The sequence below is a fragment of the Tauraco erythrolophus genome, chromosome 21, assembly GCF_009769465.1.
Source record: "Tauraco erythrolophus isolate bTauEry1 chromosome 21, bTauEry1.pri, whole genome shotgun sequence".
Lineage (NCBI taxonomy): Eukaryota > Metazoa > Chordata > Aves > Musophagiformes > Musophagidae > Tauraco > Tauraco erythrolophus.
In genome coordinates, this window is record NC_141485.1 from 4,165,425 (window position 1) to 4,187,673 (window position 22,249).

At 38.7% G+C, this 22,249-nt stretch overlaps 1 protein-coding gene across 1 annotated transcript in view; it reads right to left on the reverse strand.

Annotated features, from left to right (window-relative positions):
* The window catches only part of ULK2 (unc-51 like autophagy activating kinase 2), a 40,232-nt gene that overhangs the window by 7,526 nt on the left and 10,457 nt on the right, over window positions 1-22,249 (reverse strand). Inside the window, exons 4-21 of the mRNA XM_086624603.1 lie at window positions 20,470-20,502; window positions 20,061-20,097; window positions 18,368-18,541; window positions 17,158-17,231; window positions 16,056-16,157; window positions 15,641-15,699; window positions 15,256-15,338; window positions 11,779-11,829; window positions 11,317-11,405; window positions 10,454-10,625; window positions 9,457-9,517; window positions 9,129-9,221; window positions 5,933-6,070; window positions 4,727-4,872; window positions 4,422-4,502; window positions 1,315-1,601; window positions 998-1,191; window positions 378-487 (exon numbers count right to left, since the gene is read on the reverse strand). Of these exons, the coding sequence (XP_086480729.1) occupies window positions 378-487; window positions 998-1,191; window positions 1,315-1,601; window positions 4,422-4,502; window positions 4,727-4,872; window positions 5,933-6,070; window positions 9,129-9,221; window positions 9,457-9,517; window positions 10,454-10,625; window positions 11,317-11,405; window positions 11,779-11,829; window positions 15,256-15,338; window positions 15,641-15,699; window positions 16,056-16,157; window positions 17,158-17,231; window positions 18,368-18,541; window positions 20,061-20,097; window positions 20,470-20,502 (1,984 nt within the window). The remainder of the gene's footprint in view (window positions 1-377; window positions 488-997; window positions 1,192-1,314; window positions 1,602-4,421; window positions 4,503-4,726; window positions 4,873-5,932; window positions 6,071-9,128; window positions 9,222-9,456; window positions 9,518-10,453; window positions 10,626-11,316; window positions 11,406-11,778; window positions 11,830-15,255; window positions 15,339-15,640; window positions 15,700-16,055; window positions 16,158-17,157; window positions 17,232-18,367; window positions 18,542-20,060; window positions 20,098-20,469; window positions 20,503-22,249) is intronic.

Sequence of the window (22,249 nt, forward strand, 5' to 3'; positions counted from 1 at the left end):
AAACCCCACCAACCCAGAATTACACAAACTGGCTTTCATAGGAAAACAAGGTGGAATTAGGAAATGAAACAGTCACAAACGTATTAAAAATGAAAATAAAACCAAACCAAAAAAAGACCCAAACCCCTCTAGCCAGCATGGGCAGTTGAGATATTTCTGTGTTTAGCACAGAAGCAGCTATTTTCCTGTCTCGGTTATTTTTAAAGCTATGCTAAAGAAATGGAACATATCCCCTCAAAGATTAAAAAAAGCCTTCTGTACCAAGGCTAAAAATTGTCAGAACCAATTATCGAAGCTGGAGGCAGGACTGTATCTAGTTGGTGCTCCATAAAAAGCCTAGCACATAAAGACAGCTCGAAAATCCATCTGTTCCTTACCTGTATCCATTGGCCGCTCCGTATTGAGGCTGTCTGTACTGCCCTGATATAACTGGCCACCAAGGGTAGTCTTCACCTGTTGATCTGATAGCTTCCCAGTGCTAACAGACCTAGACAGAAAAACATATGGATTCACAACAAAGTTCTTCAGTAAGATCTTCCTACCAAACTTGCAACTGAGGATAATTTTCAGATTCTTGGTATTTATTATAGAGATTCTTCAACAAAAGTACAGAAAGTCTTGAGATCTCGCTGTTCATCACGGACCTACTGAAGCAGAGCTAACCATAAAACCAGAGAGACCTTTTTCTCTTAAAAATTTATATTGCAAATTTTGTCATACAGATTTTCAAGCAAAAACTGAACGGGCTTCGCAGAGACAATGAAATTCCATATTCAGATAATCAAAACAAAAGAGAACTAGACAGCAACACAAAGTGCTCCAGGAAGTCCATGCTATATTTATACACAGTACAAAATGTTTCTGTTGTACACACCAAACCTCAGCATCTCCTCACAGCTCACTTTTTGCACGCTTTTCCCCTCTAACTTGCTGCGTGCAATGTACATTCTGCTGCCAGGTAACCTACCCAAGGTCACAGGTTGGGTATCGTGCCTACCTGCCGAACGTAGTTTTACTGTGCTGTTCTCCTGCTTGCTTTTCACCCCCTTGGGTCGGGTGGAAGTGCATGAAATCCCTTGGGTCGGTGATGTCTTTAGGCTGCAACGGGGTATCCACTGAGCCCTGACGATTAGCCAGGGCCAGCAAGTTTGAGGATGCTTGAGTTTTAGGTATTTTGAAAGGAGCTGTTGCCTTGAAGAATCAAGACCAAGAACACACAAAAACCAAAGTTAGAACCCCAAAATAGTTTTGAGAATGGTTTCAGGCAGCGTGTTACCACTTCACATTTTACTGACAGTGGCAAACTTAACACACCTTAGTGGGAGAGCCAATGATCGTTGGTAGTGGAGTTTTGAACAGCCAGTCTGAACTCCGAGGTGACGATCCCATATGTTTGGTAGGTGATGTTCCCAGGCTACCTGGCCTACTTGGTTGTGGAGAATGACTGTATCCATATCCAGCATAGGATGGGCATACTGGGTCTGAATGCTGCTTTCTGAGCTTCTGCTTGTTTTGATAAATATCTGTGAGAGTAGGAGCGCTCTGCAACCTCACTCCCATCAAAACTGACTGTGGAGACTGAGACGGTGGTACCGGAGAACCTGTGGGGATCAAAACAGTGAAGTAAAATTCTACTTGCAGTCCTTGGAAAACGTATCAACAAAGCCCAAAATGCCAGAGATGAACATTAAACTGAAAGGAGATAGGACTGCAAATACCGTGAGATATGTTGATCATCAACCCACTAGATGGCAAGGAGAATGGATTTAGCCTGTCGGTTATTTGGACTAAGGCTACATTACACTGATGAGATGTTCAAGCTGCCAAATAGGCAAGATGTCAGGGTGACAGCTGTACTGGCAGCTGCAGTACCTCTGGCAACCTGCAGCAAGACAAATAAAGTGGCTGGATTCAACAGGAATGGCATAACCAACACTGAAATTTCAAGTGCAGCCGCCAAGACTCTCGGTTGAACAGAGGTTCCCAAGTACTGGAATTATATTCCTGCAAACAAGTTCCTGAATGCCACAGTGCATGTTAATGACTTGCTTTGTACATAACGACTTCATTTGCAGACACAAAAGGCAGCTCATTTCGCGGTTCCTGCAAGAAAACTAGGTGCTAAAAGGAACCAATTATTCAGATGGAACAGTTTGGGATCATTACTTTGGGCAGTCATTTACTTTTTATTCTGTCAGACCCGATCTTTTTCAAAAGCTTCACTATGTACAAAGAAAGTCCACAATTAAGTACAAGTGCAAGGTTTCTCCTAAAGCAAATGGAAGAGCTACAGGCAGTCATTTAAACAGAGGGCTTTGGGGAAATCTCTCTTAGGAACATCTCACCTACTCCTTCAAAATAAGGAACCTGAAATTTGATGAAATAAGTCTCTTCCTTGTGATATTTTTATGTCTTGTGACGAGGAACTGTGCAAAGCTACAAAGAGTACATAAGACTTCAGCTTAACGGCCACAGCTTCCCAGATCAAATGCCTATCTTTGTAACCCCAAAGGACTGACACTGGAGTGAGAATTTCACTGATGTTTAAAAAAACCCACCAAACAAAAAACCCCTCAAAAAATGGCAAAACTGAAAATGAACTATATTAACTAGATAAGATTTTTAAGAGCTGGCCAAGACAATCTTCTGAAATAGGCTGTTTCATAAATGTATGCTGAAAAAAACATCACAAACTTCTTGCAGTTTGCTCAGTAAAGTGCCCAGCTGTTAAAACACATCTTTCAATCTTCTTAAGCCTATGCTTTTGCTAGTTGGATTTTGAATATGAGCTACTTCATCTTGATTTCATTCCACTCCATTAAACAGTATGTTCTAGAATAGCCTTTCTGCCTGCAGCTCCAGCAGAGGGATCAAGTCTACTTCTCATTAACTTGCCAGCCAAGAATTTTCTTGTTTGAAATCTCTCTGCTTGTCTCATAACATTGAAAGTCCTCACCTGTTGCTGCAGAAACCAGTCTCAAATCTCACTGGTTACTGTTCTAGTGTCACTGCCACCGCAGGGAAGGCTTCTGATTTGGAAGTCTGTCCTCTGCTGCCACTGGCAGCAAGAGCAACTCAATTAGTTCAGAAGCTACATCACAACAGACATCTTCAGTCCTTAGAAAATCTTGGTACAGATGACCTCACTTCACCGAGAAGCAAAAGACAGCTTCCCATAGCCATTTAAACACTGAGAAACAGACTTGCTGCAATTTGTGGTATTTTACAAACAGAAATACCACTGCAGTCATTTGAAATTAAGAAATAAAGTCAAGGAGAAAAAGAATGCAGGAAAACAGCTGAAGAAGTGAAACATTAAATACCTTTACAGACATAAAAACAGTATGTTACAAGTACAAGTCAGTTTGACACTGGCAAGAGGCACTAAACCAACAGCCCTACAAAATTCCACCCAAAGAAAAGATGCAGTAAGAAAAGCATATACACTGCTTTGTACTCTCTTCACACACACCTCTTTTTTTTAAGAGAAGAGACTATTTCAAATCTGAGAGTTCACTCATTCCTGTCTTTTCTTGAGACTGATAATGGCATAGCAATTATGAAGGCAATTTTTGAGACACGTCATAGAACTTATTTTATATGGATAAAACCATTGCCAGACATTTGAAATATGGCTACTCCAAGAAATGAAGACTATCATATCCAGATGATTTTAGAAAGTGTTTAAATAGGGGAAAAACCCACAATACAGTTTCAACATCACCTCTCAGAAAGTCAAAATAAAAAGTGTACCTAGTATTTTAGATAAAGAAGAAATTGCACCCAAACTGTGCACAGAGCAAAAGAACGTGTTGCTGAATTGCATATTCTCATGCCCAATCTTTTTGGCATTACAGTGCAATTTCATCTTTAACAGTCTCAGAACATCTTCAAGTCGTATTTCTCCCCGATCTTTTTCTTTTCTTTTTTTTTCCTGCTGGCATGCCATAGTAATTTATGACTTGCAAAGCTTACTGAATGCTTAGCAACGCTAACATCAGATCCCAGTCAATTTCCAAAGGGAATGACAAAAACATGCTGCCTGCTGTACACTAGCAGTTCTTTCTCCCTTTTCTGAGGACTTGCATGACAGAGCTGGTCTATCAAAACCAGATTCTGAGAAGCACGTTACTACCATTAATTATAATCCATCCACTTCCACCCCTGTTTAAAGACAGGCATTATCAGAGCTGCTTTTTAATCTTAAGAAAATAAACTTTAGTCACTTTCTTATTGTGCAGGGAGGGGAAACGTCTTGATACAGCCACAACTGGGCTAAGTTTCTGCAGAAACTCAATGAACCACTTACCCAGTGTCTCCTATTAACCCATAATAATGTAGTGTTGACTCTCCTCCTCTTCACAAAATGCTCTAGAAGCTCTATCAAAATGGTACTGGTTGAATTTTCCAAAGTCACTCACCTGAGAAGTTTCTACTCCTTGATTCATGTCCTTGAAGTTGTCCGCAACAACAGTGTCCAAGCTGCTCAGGTATGGTTCCAACTATGCAAACAAAATCAAAATGTGAATTTACACACTATACTTCATCTAAAAATGAAGGCAAAACAAAATAAAACCTAGTTTGTAAGTCATTTAACAGAAATTAGTTCTGCAAATGTGACCTAGTTGGGCAGATAGCGGTTTAAGGTAATTTCAAGCAAGAATCAGTGTTCTGAATTACTGTTTCAGACAAATTCTTAGCAATTAGTAAAGGTTTATGGGCCTACCTAGTGGTGAAGGAGAATATGGTCTAGAAGATCCTGTGGATAACCTCCTCCCAACACCCTGAGCAGTGTCAGCTGGTACTGGAGAACAGGAGCCCATCTTCATGAAGCCCATTGGGCTGGTATTTGAGCGTCTCACAACTCCAGCTCTAACAAGGTGAAAAGAATGGTTACACACACTATAGTAACTGTGGTTCCTTGAGATAAGCTTCAGAATCCTCTAAGGAGTATAATGATCAGCTAAGAAAACACTAATATTTGAAGAGAAAACTATGACGTTGAAGCTTATTAAGCTAATAACTTACTCTAAGCTTCCCACACTGAAAACAAGCAAGATTTAACTCCTTTTGTTCACATTAACTTTTTAACTTTCAATGCTATAATAATCTGTTAGCTGGAGAAAATTACACCAGGTATCCCTTAGTACATGGATTCCTAATCTTCAAACAACTTGATAATCAACTTCTGCATTTTACAATAAAGTGAAATGTATTGCTGCAAATGCCCGTTTTTATGTCAACAAAGATTATGACAAAGTTTTCATGCTGGGTCTGGTATACAGGCCAGATAACTGAAAACAGATTATTTAAGAAAAAGGCACTTCCCCAAGTGTAGCAACTATTATAAAATCAAAGATCCTGAAAAAAAAAAAAATGCAAGGAACTGTGGGGTTTCTTTTTGTAAAGATCTCCAGAGTTCTGTGTAGTCTGCTTCTGAGCCTTCACCCTTCACCATCCTGATCCTGTAGACCACGAGGCAAAGAATAAATCTGGCACACTAGAGCTTTGTAATAAGACAAGCTGGTTAACTAGCATGCCAAAAATTGTTTCCTTGATATTCTACAGAACAATGTATTTGTCTCATCACTACATGTGTTAAAACAAACCATAACTTATTACTGACTTTCCAGTTTATGATGTAATGGCATATAATACACAAAGAGGAATAAAAAAAAGCAAGACTACATCTTTTTACCTTCTTGGGTTGCATCTGAGTGAAAGAACAAGCTCATTTTGTTTTTATGAAAGATTTCAAGTCCCCATCCAACAATCTTGAGATTGTGAAGGACTATTATTTATCATTAAAATGTCCCTTTAGTATGTTTTTGTGTAGAAAAAAAAAATGACATCAGCAAGAAAGCACAGGTATCTGTCAGAGTGCAAACACAAACTAGAACCAAGAAAAAAGTTAAAAAACACTCAAACTCACCTTGGTGAACCGTGGGGGTTTGACATGGGGCTGGCAGTAGAGGAGAGGTTCTGTTCTATGCGCTGGTAATTCCGTAGCTGAGTGGGAACCGGGATAGGTGCCGTTTCACTCCGGGGGGACACTGAAGGCTGACAATGCCTGAAGTTGGAAGTTGTGGAGACAGGAGATGAATATAGGTAGACAGGTCTCTCTCTGAATTGTACCATTGTTGAGATTTCCAGAAAATCTAGGAAACAGGCAAATAAGCTGCTTCTGCACTTCCTGCATGCAATACGACCTCAGCTTGTCCCGACTTAGCTCTAACACTTCCCCGAGGAAAATGAAGTGACTGTTTGATACTGCCCACCTTTCTTACCCTGGCTAGTACCAGCTGGAGCTGAGAGCGCAGCACCAGCCCAAGCACCTCGTCACGCATCACGGCGACCTACAGATCCCTCCGACTTCCTGCCAATCAGCCGCGCTGTTTACCGTGCTTCAGAATAGCATTCTAGGAAAACCCTCTGCGCTAAGAACAGGAAGTTCAGCAGCAGGGCTGGAATGTGGACAAAAGCCACTAAAGCACAGTCAGAGATATCCCAAGAGACAGCGTGAACTTGCAAAAGGAAAACATGTTATGTAACCAACCTCCGACAAAACGACCAAAACCACACACCTGAACGTTAATCCACAGGCTCCAACTGCAGATTAGCACCACCCAAGTTCAACTGCAGTGTCAGTGACCTGGCTTACCTCAGTGTACTACCTGATAAGGGAATCAAACCACTGCAATGTAATCAGTTACCAATGCTTTTAAAGGAAGACAGAATTCAACGGAAAGAACTTCAAACAAACGGGCTTTTTGGAAGATAATCAGATTATCATCTAGTTCTTTATTGACCATCTCTTCAGAGAAAGATTAGAAATTCTTAGAGGAAACGTGAAAAAAGTTCTACCAGGAGCTCCAGAAAACAAGCAGTTACAGCACTCACCGCACAGCTACAGCTGAACAGCAATCTGGGTTCCCAACTGCATTTGTCCTTTCTCTTTGCTATCTCTGAAAATGAAATACTACTTCCTAATATGCATAGAGCTTCCTTAGCAAAAGAAAAGAAGTTTGGGCTTTTATTGCCACCTACTTTCTAGACACTACCAAGTAATTTGAGAGTCAGCTGTGAGCACACAGCTGATGGAAGGCCTGAAAGCTTCCACGCCAGAAGGTCTCACCAGTGGAAAGCACACAAAGGCGGTGGGCTGCCAGCTGCGACTAACATGACACACCAAGGTAGCACAGGGAGGGTCCCTAGCCCTGACCTCCGGGAGAGGGGAAGCAGATGTTATTGAACTGTGGCAGTGAAAATGCCTTCCCTGGCTCTCACAAAGCCTTGCAGGTAGAGCCAAGCAAGCTCTGCGAGTTGTGAGCTACCTGGGAGCAGCGAGGCCGTGTTAGCGTGGTGGAGAGGCGTGGTGCAGCACTTGGCCCTCCAGCAGGGCTCCCCAGCTCAGACCTAAGCTAAGCTCTGGCTAGGCATCCTCAAGTCTGATGCGGTTGGTTACTGGTTAGAGAAAATGCAATACAGATGTGTGCAGAGCTGCATGCAAATCTTGTTTCTGTGAGATCTAGAGAATAAAATTAGCCATTAACCACAGGAAAGCAAACCACCTCTACCTATCCTGCTCATTCTGGCTGGAGCCTGAGCAGTGTTACTCCTTCTACTTGACATAAAGCAGCATAACTATGGGTACAATTAATTCAGTTTGATCAGCTAATCAGAAAAGTTCACTGTTTCACAGAGCATAACCTTTTGTAAAAAAAAAAAAAAAAAAAATCACACACTATGAAAGAAGATTTCTCAGGAAATAAAAAACCAACACCGCCACCACCACCCCCCAAAAGCAGCATCTTGTAGAGTATCAGACACGCTCCACTTCCTTCAGACCATGTCCCAAGCAGTCAGTTGCCAAATTTACTCAACCAATAGTTAAATCAAACTACTATAGTACAAACACTGAAACAGTAGGCACCTGTTTCTAATCACACAACCATTTAGCTCTTAAGTTACTAAGGTACAAATAATATAACTGTCCTATTTTCATAAAGCCTGTAACTCTAAACTGTGACACCTGACAATTTAAAATAGGAAATTGCAAGATCTTTACAATACGTTGTACATGGCCAATCCAGAACAAATGGATCTGTACAGACAAACCATCCCCATTATCTGCCCTTAAAAATAAAAGGTAAGACTAAAGCTGTATTGATAGTCCATGTCAGCAGATTTCACAAACTGCACAAAGATCAGCACAAAGTAACACACTTTTCTTGTGACAAGCATTTCTAAACAAATAACGCTGACTCTCAGCCACGTAGCATTAGCATAAGCCAAAAATACACCCAACATAATAGCTTCAATCCTCATTTAGCCACTCATCCTCTTTCTATTTGTACTGAAAACATTAAGAAATTCATTACTTGGTCAAATGACAAATCTAACTCTTCTGTTTAGGTATTAAATGAGTAGTTAAACAGCATGATTAAGTTTTACATTTTCCAGCAGAATACAAGAAAGATTTCAGGCACCACTGATGAATATTAGTTCTATTTCAAACGAGCAGAAACTTTGTCTACAACCACGTGGAAGAAAGAGGACTTATTAACAGTCCTGTTGATGGTAAAGCTGCAATACATCTTTAGCTCCTTCATGGGGCTTCTTTGGTATCTCCTGAGACACAAACACAAAGTTCACAGTAATTGCTTGCACACAAGCCACACCTGGTTACAAGACACAAGACAATCCAGCCACGAGACACAAATCCGTAGCAGTCTCGGCCTTGTAAGTTCCTCTTCTCCCACAGCTACTGCTTAAAATGCATACTGCATTCAACATCTTGACTCACTACATGAAGACTGAGCTGTGCTTCATAACACAAAAAGGACAAGTCAGTCATGTCTCTGAAGTTTCTGATTTCAACCAGTTGAAAATATAAAGAGACAAAAGAATGTTCTCTTTCCTTAAGGAAATCTTTTGAGGATGCATCCGAGCCAGAAGTTAGCTATGTGATTATCAGGCATTAAGTGTAGAGAGCCTGGAGAAATCAGGTCTACCTTCCATTTCGATTCAGTTTCCAGTAGCCATCCACAATTCAAAAACAACAACCAACCATACAGTAGCAGAGAATCTTTTTCAAAGAGGGGAAATACGAAGCCTACATCACACACCTGTTAGCTGGACCAGCAGCAGTACTTCGAGAAGAGGCTGAGGATGGTTTCTGTGCAGTTCCTGAGCTTCCAGAAATAGTTAATGGCGACTGCCTGTGAAAATAAAACCCACTGTCAAAAGACAGGTTTTCACATCAGAGAAACTACTTTGCAGCGAAACTCTGAATTCCGGCTGTTTACATATTCGTATTAAATTCAACTTGGCATATTAATCTTTAAGAAAGTCCACACACAGTTTGTAAACATCACTGCCAAAAACCCAGCAACCCCTTCTACAGCTGCAGTATCAATTTTAGAACTTCTTTTGGATAAAGCTCAGCACACCTACCCTCCACACATCAAGAACTCGCTTGAAGCCCGCCTGCCAGCTGCTCCCAATGGCATATCATCTACAGTAAGCAGAAGAACATGTTGAAAATCCACATCATGAAGCAGAATCTTCAAAAAACACATCTCCAATATTACTGTTGTAGAAATAAGCATTTCCAACAAACTTCTATAAACATACAAAAGTTTTCCACAAAGTGTTTTGTGTATGAAGATACCTCAAATGTGACCTACAGCAAAAATGTAACTGGGGAAGGCAGTTCTTTAATAAGGTAGTTTTTTTTTGTTGTTTGGTTGGTTTTGTTGTTGTTTTTTTTTTTTTTCAATACTAAAATCTATTGTTTAAGAGTACAAGGTAACAGCATCAGGAAATTTATTATAACAAATGACAGAAACCCTTTAGAGATCAAGGCACTAATTTAGTCAAATATTTGAAATGAGCTGGTGGCATTGTATAGGAATCAGCTGACTGGCTTCCTAGTAGCAACTCAGGTTTGGAAGATGTTGTAAAATGGCAAAGTGCTACATCCAAGTCTTTCTACTGCATAAACCCAGTCTGATGCCTTATTGTTCCTGTTAAGCATTTTTTGTTTTTACCTGCACTTGTTTATTTTCTAAAGCTCCATGGCACGGTCTATAAACATTCAGTTCGTCTGCAGGTAACAACGTGCCTGCCTCCACTGAGAGAATCCTTGGGCTTCTTATCAGCAGTTGTTTACAAGTGACTCTTTTCTTCTACTGCCAAACCCCAGTATTTTTCATGACTAAATCATCCTGGTATCTTTGACATATCTGGCTACGCAATTGAAAGTGAAAACATCCCAGACGGACACGTAGGTGTACCAAAGTCTCCCTTCAAAGAGTAACCAAACTAAACAAATGAGTTCCAAGGTGAAGTCAGACACATTTAAAGAAAAGAGCACCAAAGAATAACAGGACATAAAGGCATGTTATGAGTGGAAATTGTTCTAAAATGGAAAAATAAGGAAGGTTCTTACACGAGTGGTCTGAAGAGATGTTGTGTGGGACAAGAACAAAGTCATCTGTGTCACAAGAAGAGTTCTTGCTACTGGTACTGGCAGAGTCTTTAGAGACTTGAAGATAGTTAGGAGGACCCAATGGAGGAGAAGACAAATTTTCTTCTTGAATATGCTGCATGTCTGGCAGAGACTGGGAGGGGTGGGGAAGTAAAAAAAAATCACCACTGTAAATCCAGTGATTTAGAGTGTAGAATTGCTCTTTTAACTATGAAGCTTCTAAAGCAAGAATCATCACTAGCGTTGGAAAAAAAAGATAAATTTGGGACTGTTTTTTGTTTCTTCAGCATTTAGAAATATAAAATGTATTTGAATTTGGAAATTTCAAATACTGGATAACCCTGTAGTGTCGATTTAGACATGCTGTGAATTTCATCAACTGCAATTTGTTCAATCAGTCCTGACAATACAGATGCACCTCTTCCAAATACCATAAAACTTAAAAGTCAGTTTGCATCAGTATAAGGGGCCTTAGCCAAAAAGGCCCATTCAAAAATTTTCTGTAACATTCATTATGTTGCAAACCACATTAGCACATCTAAAGATTTGCTACTCTAGCATTTGATTCATATATGTATTTATTTTCTTTTTTTAACAAAAAACAACAACAACACAACCCCCACAAAGTACAACATAAGGAGCAAGAAAGAACCAAAATGTTAATGGCATTCTTCTAGCAAAACACAGAGGTATTCCTTGCTCTGCGTTCTTACACATGACAGCTTACACTGTCCAAGAAGTGAAAGATGTAAAATTCATTAACTTTTGGCTAAACATCACAGAAAATATTTTCTAGACATTGTTCTGTGAAACAGAGAACTTACTGGAGGAGAAGCAAAACGGCATGAAGGAGAGCTACCACAGGAACTGCCAGAGACTGAGCCTGCGTACGTGGGCACTGGAACAGGGCAAGCTACAAGAGGAAAACCCAGGGGGAAAAAAAATGAGACTAAACTTGTGAAAGGCTGGATTTCCAACAAACTCATTTTCTCACTGCTTTTCATTCATAAACCCTTACACAACTTACAAGCACAGCACATCCTGAGACACACAAGGGTATTTAAGTTCAGTTGAAATGTCAAAGGAACTAGTAAATAAGTATCACATTTCAGTCTAGCATAATCAAAAAAGGATTCAACACTTCGCCTCACAATAGAGCACAACGAGTCGTCAGACTCAGGAAAATGCCTCATAAACACTTAGCATGATCTTTGGCAGATCATTCTCTGTTCCAGTCCTCAACATTCATCATTTACACAAATAAGTGGAAAAACAAAACTACTTACACTTTTTGACTGCTGAAATCTGATCCAGGAAAGGGTGGTTGAAAAATGCTTCTACAGAACAAGAAACAACAACCCTGGTGAGTAAACGTACAAATGACATAGAATTTACAGACTATTTTGCAGGTGGTGATAAATGGTTGCCTTCCCAGAATCAGTATTTCAGAGCCAGAGGGCGAAGAGCTTACAAAAGAATAAAGCCTTCTATGTTATATGTTGCTATAGCATTTGGAAAGGAAACAAAAATCAATTGAATAACTTCAAACAACAGCCAGCGAGGCAGATCAGACTGAATTACCAGAGGATATTTTACGACTGCACTTAAGGACCACGTCCACAAGAAGTCTTCCTATGCTCCTCATGAAATTATGTTCGATATGGCATTCATTCAGTTTTAATTTGCTTTTCAAAACGACGAGCATCTCTCACATCAAACACTGAAAGTATTTTCACTTCTGCCTTTCCTGAAGACTGATGCTTATTTTTGAACCCCGTTAATGCTACTCCTTAGGTGGCCGAAAAAAAAAAAAAATCACAACACAGAGCAGCAGCCATTCTCCTTCCCACTTCCCAACAGCAGAACAAGACCTGTGCACCTGGCTCACAGTTTAATGCAGAATTAACCATAATTTCTTTAACAATTTCCTCAGTTAACTTGCTACTATTACAATAGAAAAGTTTTGCTTTTGTTGTAAATGGATAGGCTGATATGTATTTAATTGACTTAGTGTAATGGGTTGGCTAGCAGTTTACATGGAAACTTTTATTCCACAAGGAGCAACCTTCAGCTAGTTAGAAGAAATTGAGGGTTGGTAGAAGCTAGCTGCTGACTTTGTCAACTTTCGTGTTCTAACAGTCGGGGAAAAACAACGCTGTTCATCAGACCTAAGCAAATAACAAGGAAAAAAATAAAAAAGAATCTGAGGTCTGCAGTATCTCCTCTTCCTTCAACACTTTCTTCCATGAGCTGATAAGGAAGGGAGGCTAGCTGTAACGCAAGAACAATGTAATGATTAACTTTAACACGAGAATCAGGTGTTCTTGAGCTTTTGTACAACACCTGCTGTTCTACTTCATATTGCTGCAAGAACAACAACATTTCTAATGCTATTTTTACTTTAACAACAGGCAACTGGGCTCAGCTAGACACTCTCCCTTTCACTCCCTTTGCTAAGCACATTCCAGAGCAGCCCCTTTGAGGCCCTTTAAGTGGCTCAGCCAAAGAAAACACGACTTTCATCACTACCATTCTGCTTTCTATTTTTCTTTCTAAGCACAAACGTGTTCTCCCACTACCACAAATGATACAGTGAATTTCCCATGTTTGAAGAAACTATAGGGATCAGCACACCCAGAGTGCAAAGTGGAATCAATTACTCGAAGTCCATGTTTGTGATATACAAATCTGTATGTGTAGAAGAATTAGCACATCGACTCAATTGGGTCATTTTACTCAAATATCTTTATTTTTTTCTGGATCTGACTTCTACTTAAGTTCTTACATACAGCAGTTAAATTCAGTTATGTCAGACATCTATACACACAATCCCATGTCTGGCTCTCAGAAAAGCAACACCTTAATTATGCTAGTATTGATGTTTGAAATTCCAAATCACTAAAAAAAAAAGTTTGCTATTTCCTTGGAGCAAACCATAGCAGGAATTGAAAAGGAAAAAAAAAAACGTAGCTAGGAGAGTCCTGAGCTTCAAGTAAATAACTAAAAGGCCTTTTGGATCCTCCTCTCTTCACAGCCTAACAAATATAGTCGTCTTATCACAAATACGCAAGGACCACATGTGATGAATGAGTCAATTTGTGTATTTCAGCACTGCATCAAAACCAAGCTTGCATGCATAACTAAAGAGCAATCATGAAGTTTCATAAGCAGAAAGAAAAACTGAGCATGTCTGACTTTTGGTTGCAACTCATCCTAGAGCTCAGAGCTTACGGTGAGGAAAGAACTAGATCTTATCTACAAAGAGCCGGAAGAGACTTTAAGGTTTAGGCTCTTTCTTGCCATTCCATAGATTAAACTGGATGGGTCACCTATCTTACTGCTAAAACAAATCTCAGTAATAAAGTACATTGCTATTGATGCAAAATAATAATAATGAAAGAGAGAATTGTATTTAGCTAAGTTAGCTTTAATTAACTAGAAGTTTAAGATTAACATTTCCTGGCAGTTATGATAAGACTGCCATAACAAACAATGCTATAAAATTTAAACAGCCAGCATGAATAACACGACATAGAAGACGCAGATAAGGAGAACTAATGAAGATTTAACTTTTCAGTGATGGTCTTTTAAAAATGCTGCCTTAGTATACATTAAAAAAGAAGGAAAAAAAAAATCCTTACTACTTTTGCAGTAATAGGTAAACAAAATCTCAGCAATAAAAAGGCTTTTTGAGACTGAAGTGAGTAATGGACAATCCAGCAAGTACAAAACACACACAAATCTAAACTCTACTCTTCACTAATTTTGAAGAGGCAACAGTTGTAGCCAGTATTGAATGATTCAACAGTACCCATCTGAGGCATGGACATCTTAAGAAGTTAGAACGACATTAGCAACCACAGATCTCCAGCTAAAGAGAAAAAGCCAAACATAGCAGTAAACTGGAGCCAAACAAGTTTGCTTTTGTTAAGATGGTATCCATCTAGATTGTACTAGCTTTAACTTCCCAACTTATGCAAAATGCAGTCCTAAACAGACATTGCAGTAGTGTCTAACAGTATGAAAATTTCAGTCATTGCACAGCTTAAAAATTTTAGGACTTAACGAAATACAAAGATACAACTGTTGTTTCTATCACTTTTGGGCTAAAAAAAAAAACCAGTGAAAATATTTCACTAAAATTAAGAAGTCTCTACAGCTAGCAATACCTAAGCGCAGTACTAGGAACTCATCTTTGCAAATACACAGTTTTGACGTAACATCACACCTCTCATTGCCAGCAATATACATATACATAGCTTCCAAGGTCAAATCAAACGTACAGTTTGTACCCTCGTTGATACTGCTATGGTATTTGCAGTCTACAAGAGGAAAGAACAGGGAAGAAACCATTGAAAGCAACTTTGCCTTCCAGAACTTTGTTACATTTCCATAACCAACACCACATGGCAATCAGAGACGTCTGCTCCCAGTCTGAAGCAAAAGCACCAGCTAAAGTAATATGAAATTTAAGATGTATCAGTTCACATTGTGGGGGAAAAAAAGGCCACAATTGAAAGATTTAAACTAATCTATATTTCACTACTCAACAATGAAGCCATAATTTATGTGCATCACAATACTGGCTGACAGTAGTTACTTAATGATTTATTTTGGCTACTTTGCCTTCTTTATAACTGAGAAGAAAAATATACTTCACTTTTCATGTAATTGGCTGTAGACAAAAGGTCAAGACAGTTATTCTGGTCACATGAACACAACTAACAAGGAAAGTCAAGAGAGCAAAAGGAAAAGTTACATACCAAAGTCCATTCTATCTTTTTGGTTTCTCTGAAGCAAACCCAGCAGCAGGTCAGCCAGATAAGCTGATGTTTCCCTAGGAATACTGCACACGAGAGGAAGTAAAATATGCATTAAATTTAATGCGTGCATTAAATAATGCATAGCACAATAAATTTCAGGAAGTCAGCATTCTGTCACATCACTAAGCCTTCACTATACATGCTCTATAGCCTCAGTACAGGACACTTCAAATCTGCAAGGTACAGTGAAGGCAAGATGGAACACAAGTCCCTGGTATCATACTACATCCTTGTAAAGACACCAACATCAAATATTCAAATATGTTTATGAATCCTGGGCATTCTCAAAGATTAAAAAGCAACAAGAAAGGCCATGGTGACATACCTAGGAATCAAATTCCTGTTCTTTTCATAAAACATTCTCAAATCTTGAGGACTATTGGCCTGCCAAATAAAAACGTACATTATTAAAGCTCAGTTTCACAGAGAAAAAAGCTGTCGTACCTATGCGCACATACACAAAAAGGAGGCTTTTGCATATGGGCATTAAAGGAGAAAACCCCAAGCACAGCAGTGACTTCAGTACTGAGGATCCTTATATATTTCCTCTGGACTGAACTCACTGATCCCATAGACTAAGCATTGAGTAACTTCTGCCTTGGTATCCTCAAGCTATCTGGCCTTTGAAGCATCGACACTACATTCAGACATCACTACTTACTTCTGTTTCCAGGACTGGAAGGAAAAGCCCTAAGAATTTCCATGAAACTAAAAAGAGGGAAAGGGAAATCAAGTGTTACCTGAAAAGGTGGTTTTCCAACAAGACACTGATAAATCACAGTTCCTATGCTCCACAGGTCTGCTTTAGCATCATAGTGTTGAGACATAATCACTTCAGGGGCCTGGAAAGAACAGCAAAACCTCAGAAGGGAAAACAAAAAGCAAAGCCATGGCAATCCGAGTTCTATAGTTCTTCTGTCAGAGCAGTAGTAACAGAGATGACTTCATTGTAAAGAATAAATGTTTTACTACAAAATTAACATGTTAATCTGCATCACATGACTTGAAAGGTAACAGTTCTACCTAAAATGAAAGCTACTTTTCAAAACCACAGAAAACTAGAAATGTTCATGTTCTAAAGAAAGCATCTAGCGATTGGCACGTATAGGAACAAGAGGCAAGCGTTGCTTACTTGGTTTATACAGTCCTCCTTATGGATAAATAACCAAGCATTTCATAAGGAATATCATTATCACCGTTTTACATATACAAAAACGACACAAGGGAAAGCAAAATGATCTTCCCATGACCACACAGTACAGCAGTGGCAGTGCCAAAGTCAGATAGTTCAGTCCTTAATTGACTACCACGCTACTTCATAAAAATTAATGGCAATTAACTCCAAATTGTTTTTTAAAAAACCCAAACCAACCAAACCCCACATGTGAGAGAATACATTAAATAACTAGAATGAAAACATCAAGTAGGTTTTAACTACTAGTCTAAAGCTCTTCTAGCCTGTATTTTATCATTTTTTATTTTCTTAGAAAATAGGAAGGAGATAGTGCCCTATTTCAGGAAAAAAAAACGAACTATGTAAGTGGGAATGAAACTACTTTGCCAAAAAATTAATGCTAAGATGTATTGCCTTTTAATTTTCTAAGATTTTTCTTCCCTGCAGCACTAAGAAATGTTTAATGTCTCTCTGATTTTAGCAACTGTGATCTCCAAATCACAAGAAAAAGAGGACCTAGTAAAACTATGGAAAGGTGAACTGCATGCTGCCCCTACCACTTTTGAAGCAACATTAGGCACTTGCCAATCTGCAAGCAAAACATTATTTTGTTCTGGTAGGAGAATGTTTGAGATAAGTAACATAATCTGAAATATACTGTCACTTACCATATACATAGGGGAACCACACAGAGTTGCAGCCATCATGTTGCTATGCAGATAACGAGCAAAACCAAAGTCAGCTACATAAAGAAACATATTCGTCAATGAAAAGAAAAGATAATTTTCAAATTTTTAAAGTCTAGAAATGAGCTGTCTCTTATTGAAATCTGCTGCAAACACCAGTTAGAGAGAAAAAGACAGGTATAATACATAGCCAACTACATAGAATAGTAAAATCTATGCTACACTGAAAGAATAATGTGTTATCTTCCAAATAATAAGCCAAGAAACAGCAGTGGCATCATTTGCATAAACCGCTGCTCAGCCATCTCCCCAGCTGCAGAGCATGCTGTCTGGTGTCAGCAGGAAAAGATTAAAGTCAGTGGCTAAATATAAATGGTTCATTAAGAGCAATGAATATACAATCTGCTTCAGTGAAATCACATCAGGTAGAAGTTTAACAAGTCAAGTTTCAGGTGCCTGAATTTTCCACGTAGACAAAAGCATCTGAATCTAACAAGTAAGGACAGCAAGAGAAGTTCTGTCTCCTCTGTTTAGAAGACGGAGTGAGTTGGAACAGATCTCAGATTTTAGTTGAGCAAAAGCATAGAAAAGAAACTTGTTAAAAACAAAGTATTTTTAAGCAGACACTTGACAGACAACAATGACCAATTAAAACTCCTGAAGAACTCTGAAGAGGAGTTTGGTAGTATCCTGAGCGGTTGACACCTCTCCCCAGTCACAATGCCAAACCTCCTTCTGCCAAAAATAGGCCATAACCTACATTTCTAAACTTCTCAAACAACCTTTACGAGGGTCTACCAAAAAAAAAAACCAAAACAAAACAAAAAAACAGCTGGAACTGAAACTGGAGTCTCACATGCACACAGTTTTGAAATGGGGTAAAGGCTACTTAAAGTTTCCAAGGTTAAATACTGGTGTCTAATTAAAATAGTTTAATACTAGAAACATCAGCTAAATAGGTTTCCTCTTCCTGCAGATTTAATCAAAAAGGTCTGTATGACTCAAGCTCTTTTATACTAAGAATCTGCATTACAGCATAAAACTCATCATTCCAGACTTACTGTCGGATTTGCATCAATTTAACACACACCATATCCAGTACACCCTCTGTGCTTTAGCTACAGACACTTCTGAGTAGGGAAACAATCCCACAGTGATGATTTACCTTTGGATCAGAGAAAAGCATATTTACCTATTTTGATGCGTATACCACTGACGCTTGACTTCCTACGACTGGCGTAAGACAACAAAATGTTCTGGGGTTTAAGATCCCTATGAATGATTCCTTTACTGTGCAGAATACGCATGGCTGCTGCAATCTGCTGGAGGAACACTCGGATGGTGTCTTCACTAAGAGTTCCTTTGGCTGGAAACAACATACACATTAGCAGATGAGAAAATAAATATCATTATCTTCGGGCAAAAAGCAATAAACTTCGCAGTGATCAACTACGAAAACAATGAAGACAATAAAATCATATTGAACTACATTCAGAACAATCCAATCTCCGGTATTTTTCTACAAAGGTATGTAATCTCAGCAACATACACATTTCCATAGTTTTACACTAGCTAAGTACTCTGAATTATCTGTTTTACAGTAGTTTATTCAACTCAGTAGCATAATAATTGTAAAACTTCTCAATCATCATTAAATCCTAAACTCACTAAAGAGGCAAAGGAGCCAAGAAAATAAAAGAGCTTCACATTTTACATTAAATGTATCTACAATCACGTTACAACCTGAAGCTCTAAAACCTGTTCTTTAAACAAATTATTATGGGGACACAGATAACTGCTCTGCTCAAAAAATTCATGATAAAATTTATTTTGAAGGGAAAAAAATACGATGTACTTTTGAAAGTCTCTGCAGAAAGTATTATCTCATTCTGCAGTCTGAAAAAGTACTGAACACAGGAGCTGGATTATACTGTATGAGTCCTTCCAAGGATTTTAATGAGAAGTGAATTAGGCTTTTAATATACACAGTTACCATAACAATAGCTGTTCACTAAAAGATTCCTTCAACATACTGAGATACAAAGGAAAGTAGAAGAATATTTTCATCAAGAAAAATATGAAGATTAACATCTCTGCTCAAAATTTTGTAATAAGAATCCATTTGTCATGATTCTGTAACTTGTCTTGACTTTCCACAGAGCCATGCTGAAGGGTAAAATCTCTCCTAAGCCAGAACTGCCTCTTTCTACAAAGCATTATTATATAAGCAATTCAGTATTTTTAAGTTCACATCTTGGAAAAGAAAGCAGGTGGAATCAAAACACTGAGAGCATCTCCCAAAACACAACTTCAGACATAGAAAGCCACACGTTTTTCAGCCTGCTACTTAGGGTTAGCTACATCATCTCCCTCATTTACAAATAACGGAATGTTACATTCGACTGTTTTGAAAGCGGTGGCAAAAACCATTTTCTGTCTGTGCATTATTTCATTCCTCTTCATTGCTACTTTGTGGGTTTTATTTTCAATTGTGAGGGGCATTTAAAGCACTGGGAAATATTTTTAAACAAACGCAAAAACTTGTGTCTACCTGCAGCTTCAAAATTTAGTTTTCAAGTTTCCATTTTCCAAACACACAGACAGCACTCTGCTGCTGACCTTGACCGGAGACAGAACACAACACTAAACAGATTCTTGATGAATTCAATTACTCTTATAAAGAGGGTACTTTAAAGTCACACCAGGGTGAACATGCATTGTGGAATTACAGACATTCATGAACAGAAAAATATTTAAACCACAAGCAAAAAAATCTCAGAGAAACACCAATGGAATACAGGAATACAGAACATAATGTACAGGAATACAGAACATAAACATGTAATGCAATAGCTTCTTAATAGGGAAATACTGTAATCAATTACCTTGTAAGTAATCTGCCAAATCCCCACCATTGCAGTACTGTTAAAAAGAAAGGTTTTTATTCAAAACACAAAGCACTGAAATACTTGCTATGTAATTTTTACTTTGTAATCTTTTCATGAAAATTATAAGATCCTTTCCAGCTGTTTGCCTTAAAATTTTTTGGTCAATTATTTGTAATTAATAATTTCAGGTGTAATGCTTTATCAATACTTAAAGTATCATAAAATGAAACTAATAATTTATGGAAAAAACACTGCTGATTAAATTTAATAGTGTACAGGAAATTAATAATGTAGTTTTAAGAACTGCTTGCTTTAACAAGTCATGGTTATTTTGCAGCTGTGCAAAGAAGTTTTGTCTAAAAATCTTTAAAATCAGCCAGAAAGAAACATATATGTTAACACATACCTCCATTACCAAAAAGACAGAATTGGGCATTTCCTACAAGAGAAGGAGAACAAATCCCTTTTAAGAACACGACAAGACAAAGCCTTCAGTACCTGCATTAACCAAGTGTAACACGGAATTTTTCAATCAACTGAGACACCTTATGTTAAAGTCACCGTTTCAGAGGGTAACAAATATGTACATTCCCCACCATTAAATATTTTACATTTTCAAAAGCGTTAGTATGTGTAAAAAAAAAAAAAATAAAAAATCACCAGGCAATATCCTGAAGACTAAAGCTATTGTTTGAAAGAGCATCACACAGTAACATCAGTTTTCCCTGCAAGTTGCTCCCTCAGCTTTCCATTGCCTTGGACTACCTCTGTATTAGGAGCTCTTACAAACACACAAACTTTCGCTATCAGACATCACTGAAATCAGTGGGGACACACATATTTGGTCACAAACATACTAGACAGAATTACAAACTGTAAGCAAGACAATTTGGCTATGATGAGCAGTTTTCTAAGGAGAAATTCCAAAGTTATGTTCCCCACTTCTGGGTAAAACAAGCTTTGGTTCTGTCACTTGACAAGCCAAAGGCCGGTCAGAAATCACAGAGCAGTTAACTGTCTGGAATAAACTGACTCCCAAACGCTATTCTGGAGGATAATTAATTAATTCAGGAATCACGCATACTTCTGTAAAGTATCTCCTTCAGTGAGTCACTGGCAGAAGCACGTCCCTGCCGTGGACCTAAATGCCCTATGGTGTGATCCGCCACGGCAGCCCTACTGAGATTTTCCAAAGCACTGACCTCCTTTGATCCACTTACAACCTCAACTCCCTCTCCTGTAACTGGGTAAAAGTTACAGAAAGGCAGATTAGCCAACTTCTACTGTAAATTATCTACACACTCCACAAAAATGCAGTAAAAATGTCTGTGCTTAAACCTGACTGTAACAAGAAGATTCGCCTTTTTTACAAATATTTATTTTGTGTGAGGGAAGAAAGAGCCTACTTGTCTAGGCGAATAATCAACATCGTTTTCCACGAAGTCTCCTGCATAAAATAGTTTTGTTGTGCCTACAAAGTTGAAGACACTCAGAGATCTTTTACATAGTAAAAGCCTTTTTTCCCCTCTGAGCTGATTGAGTAAGACTGACAGGAAAGAACACAGAGAGAAGGAGAAGGAAACATAAGGCCAGCATACAATAAACAGGATGATGTTTTTAGTTACATAGTGTGTCACCTCCCTTTCACTTTAAAAAAAAACTTAAATAAAAATTAACAGTTTGTAGCAAAATATGTCCTTAAGATAGTTGAAGGAAAGGAGAGAGATGGCATACCAGCCAAGGGCAGGCACATGCCCCAGATGGAACTGTAGAGTCTGACCGCATTCTGCTAACTAGTGTCAAAAAAAGCTCAAAAGGGACATTGCACGGCAAAATAAAAGCTGTGAGCTCAGCCACTTCGCTGTGTTTGTATTAAAACTTCAGCACATGTTCAATCTGATCATACTGGCGAGAACTACCACGAGTGCCGTTTGCAAGGGCTCACTAACTGGTCAGGCTAGGAGGCTTTAAAAAGGAATATAAAGTAAAAATGGGCCCATGGGCCCAGGCCAGGGAAACCAGCTACCCCCTACGTATCAAAACACACCACAGAGATGGTACAACACATTAAAGCCGACTTCTACCAGTCCATCACAGCTACTACACTTATTTGTAGTGGATATCTGTAAGTACAGTTCAGGATGAACCGGATGTTTTAAGGTTAATTCAAGACTGTACTAGGCTGC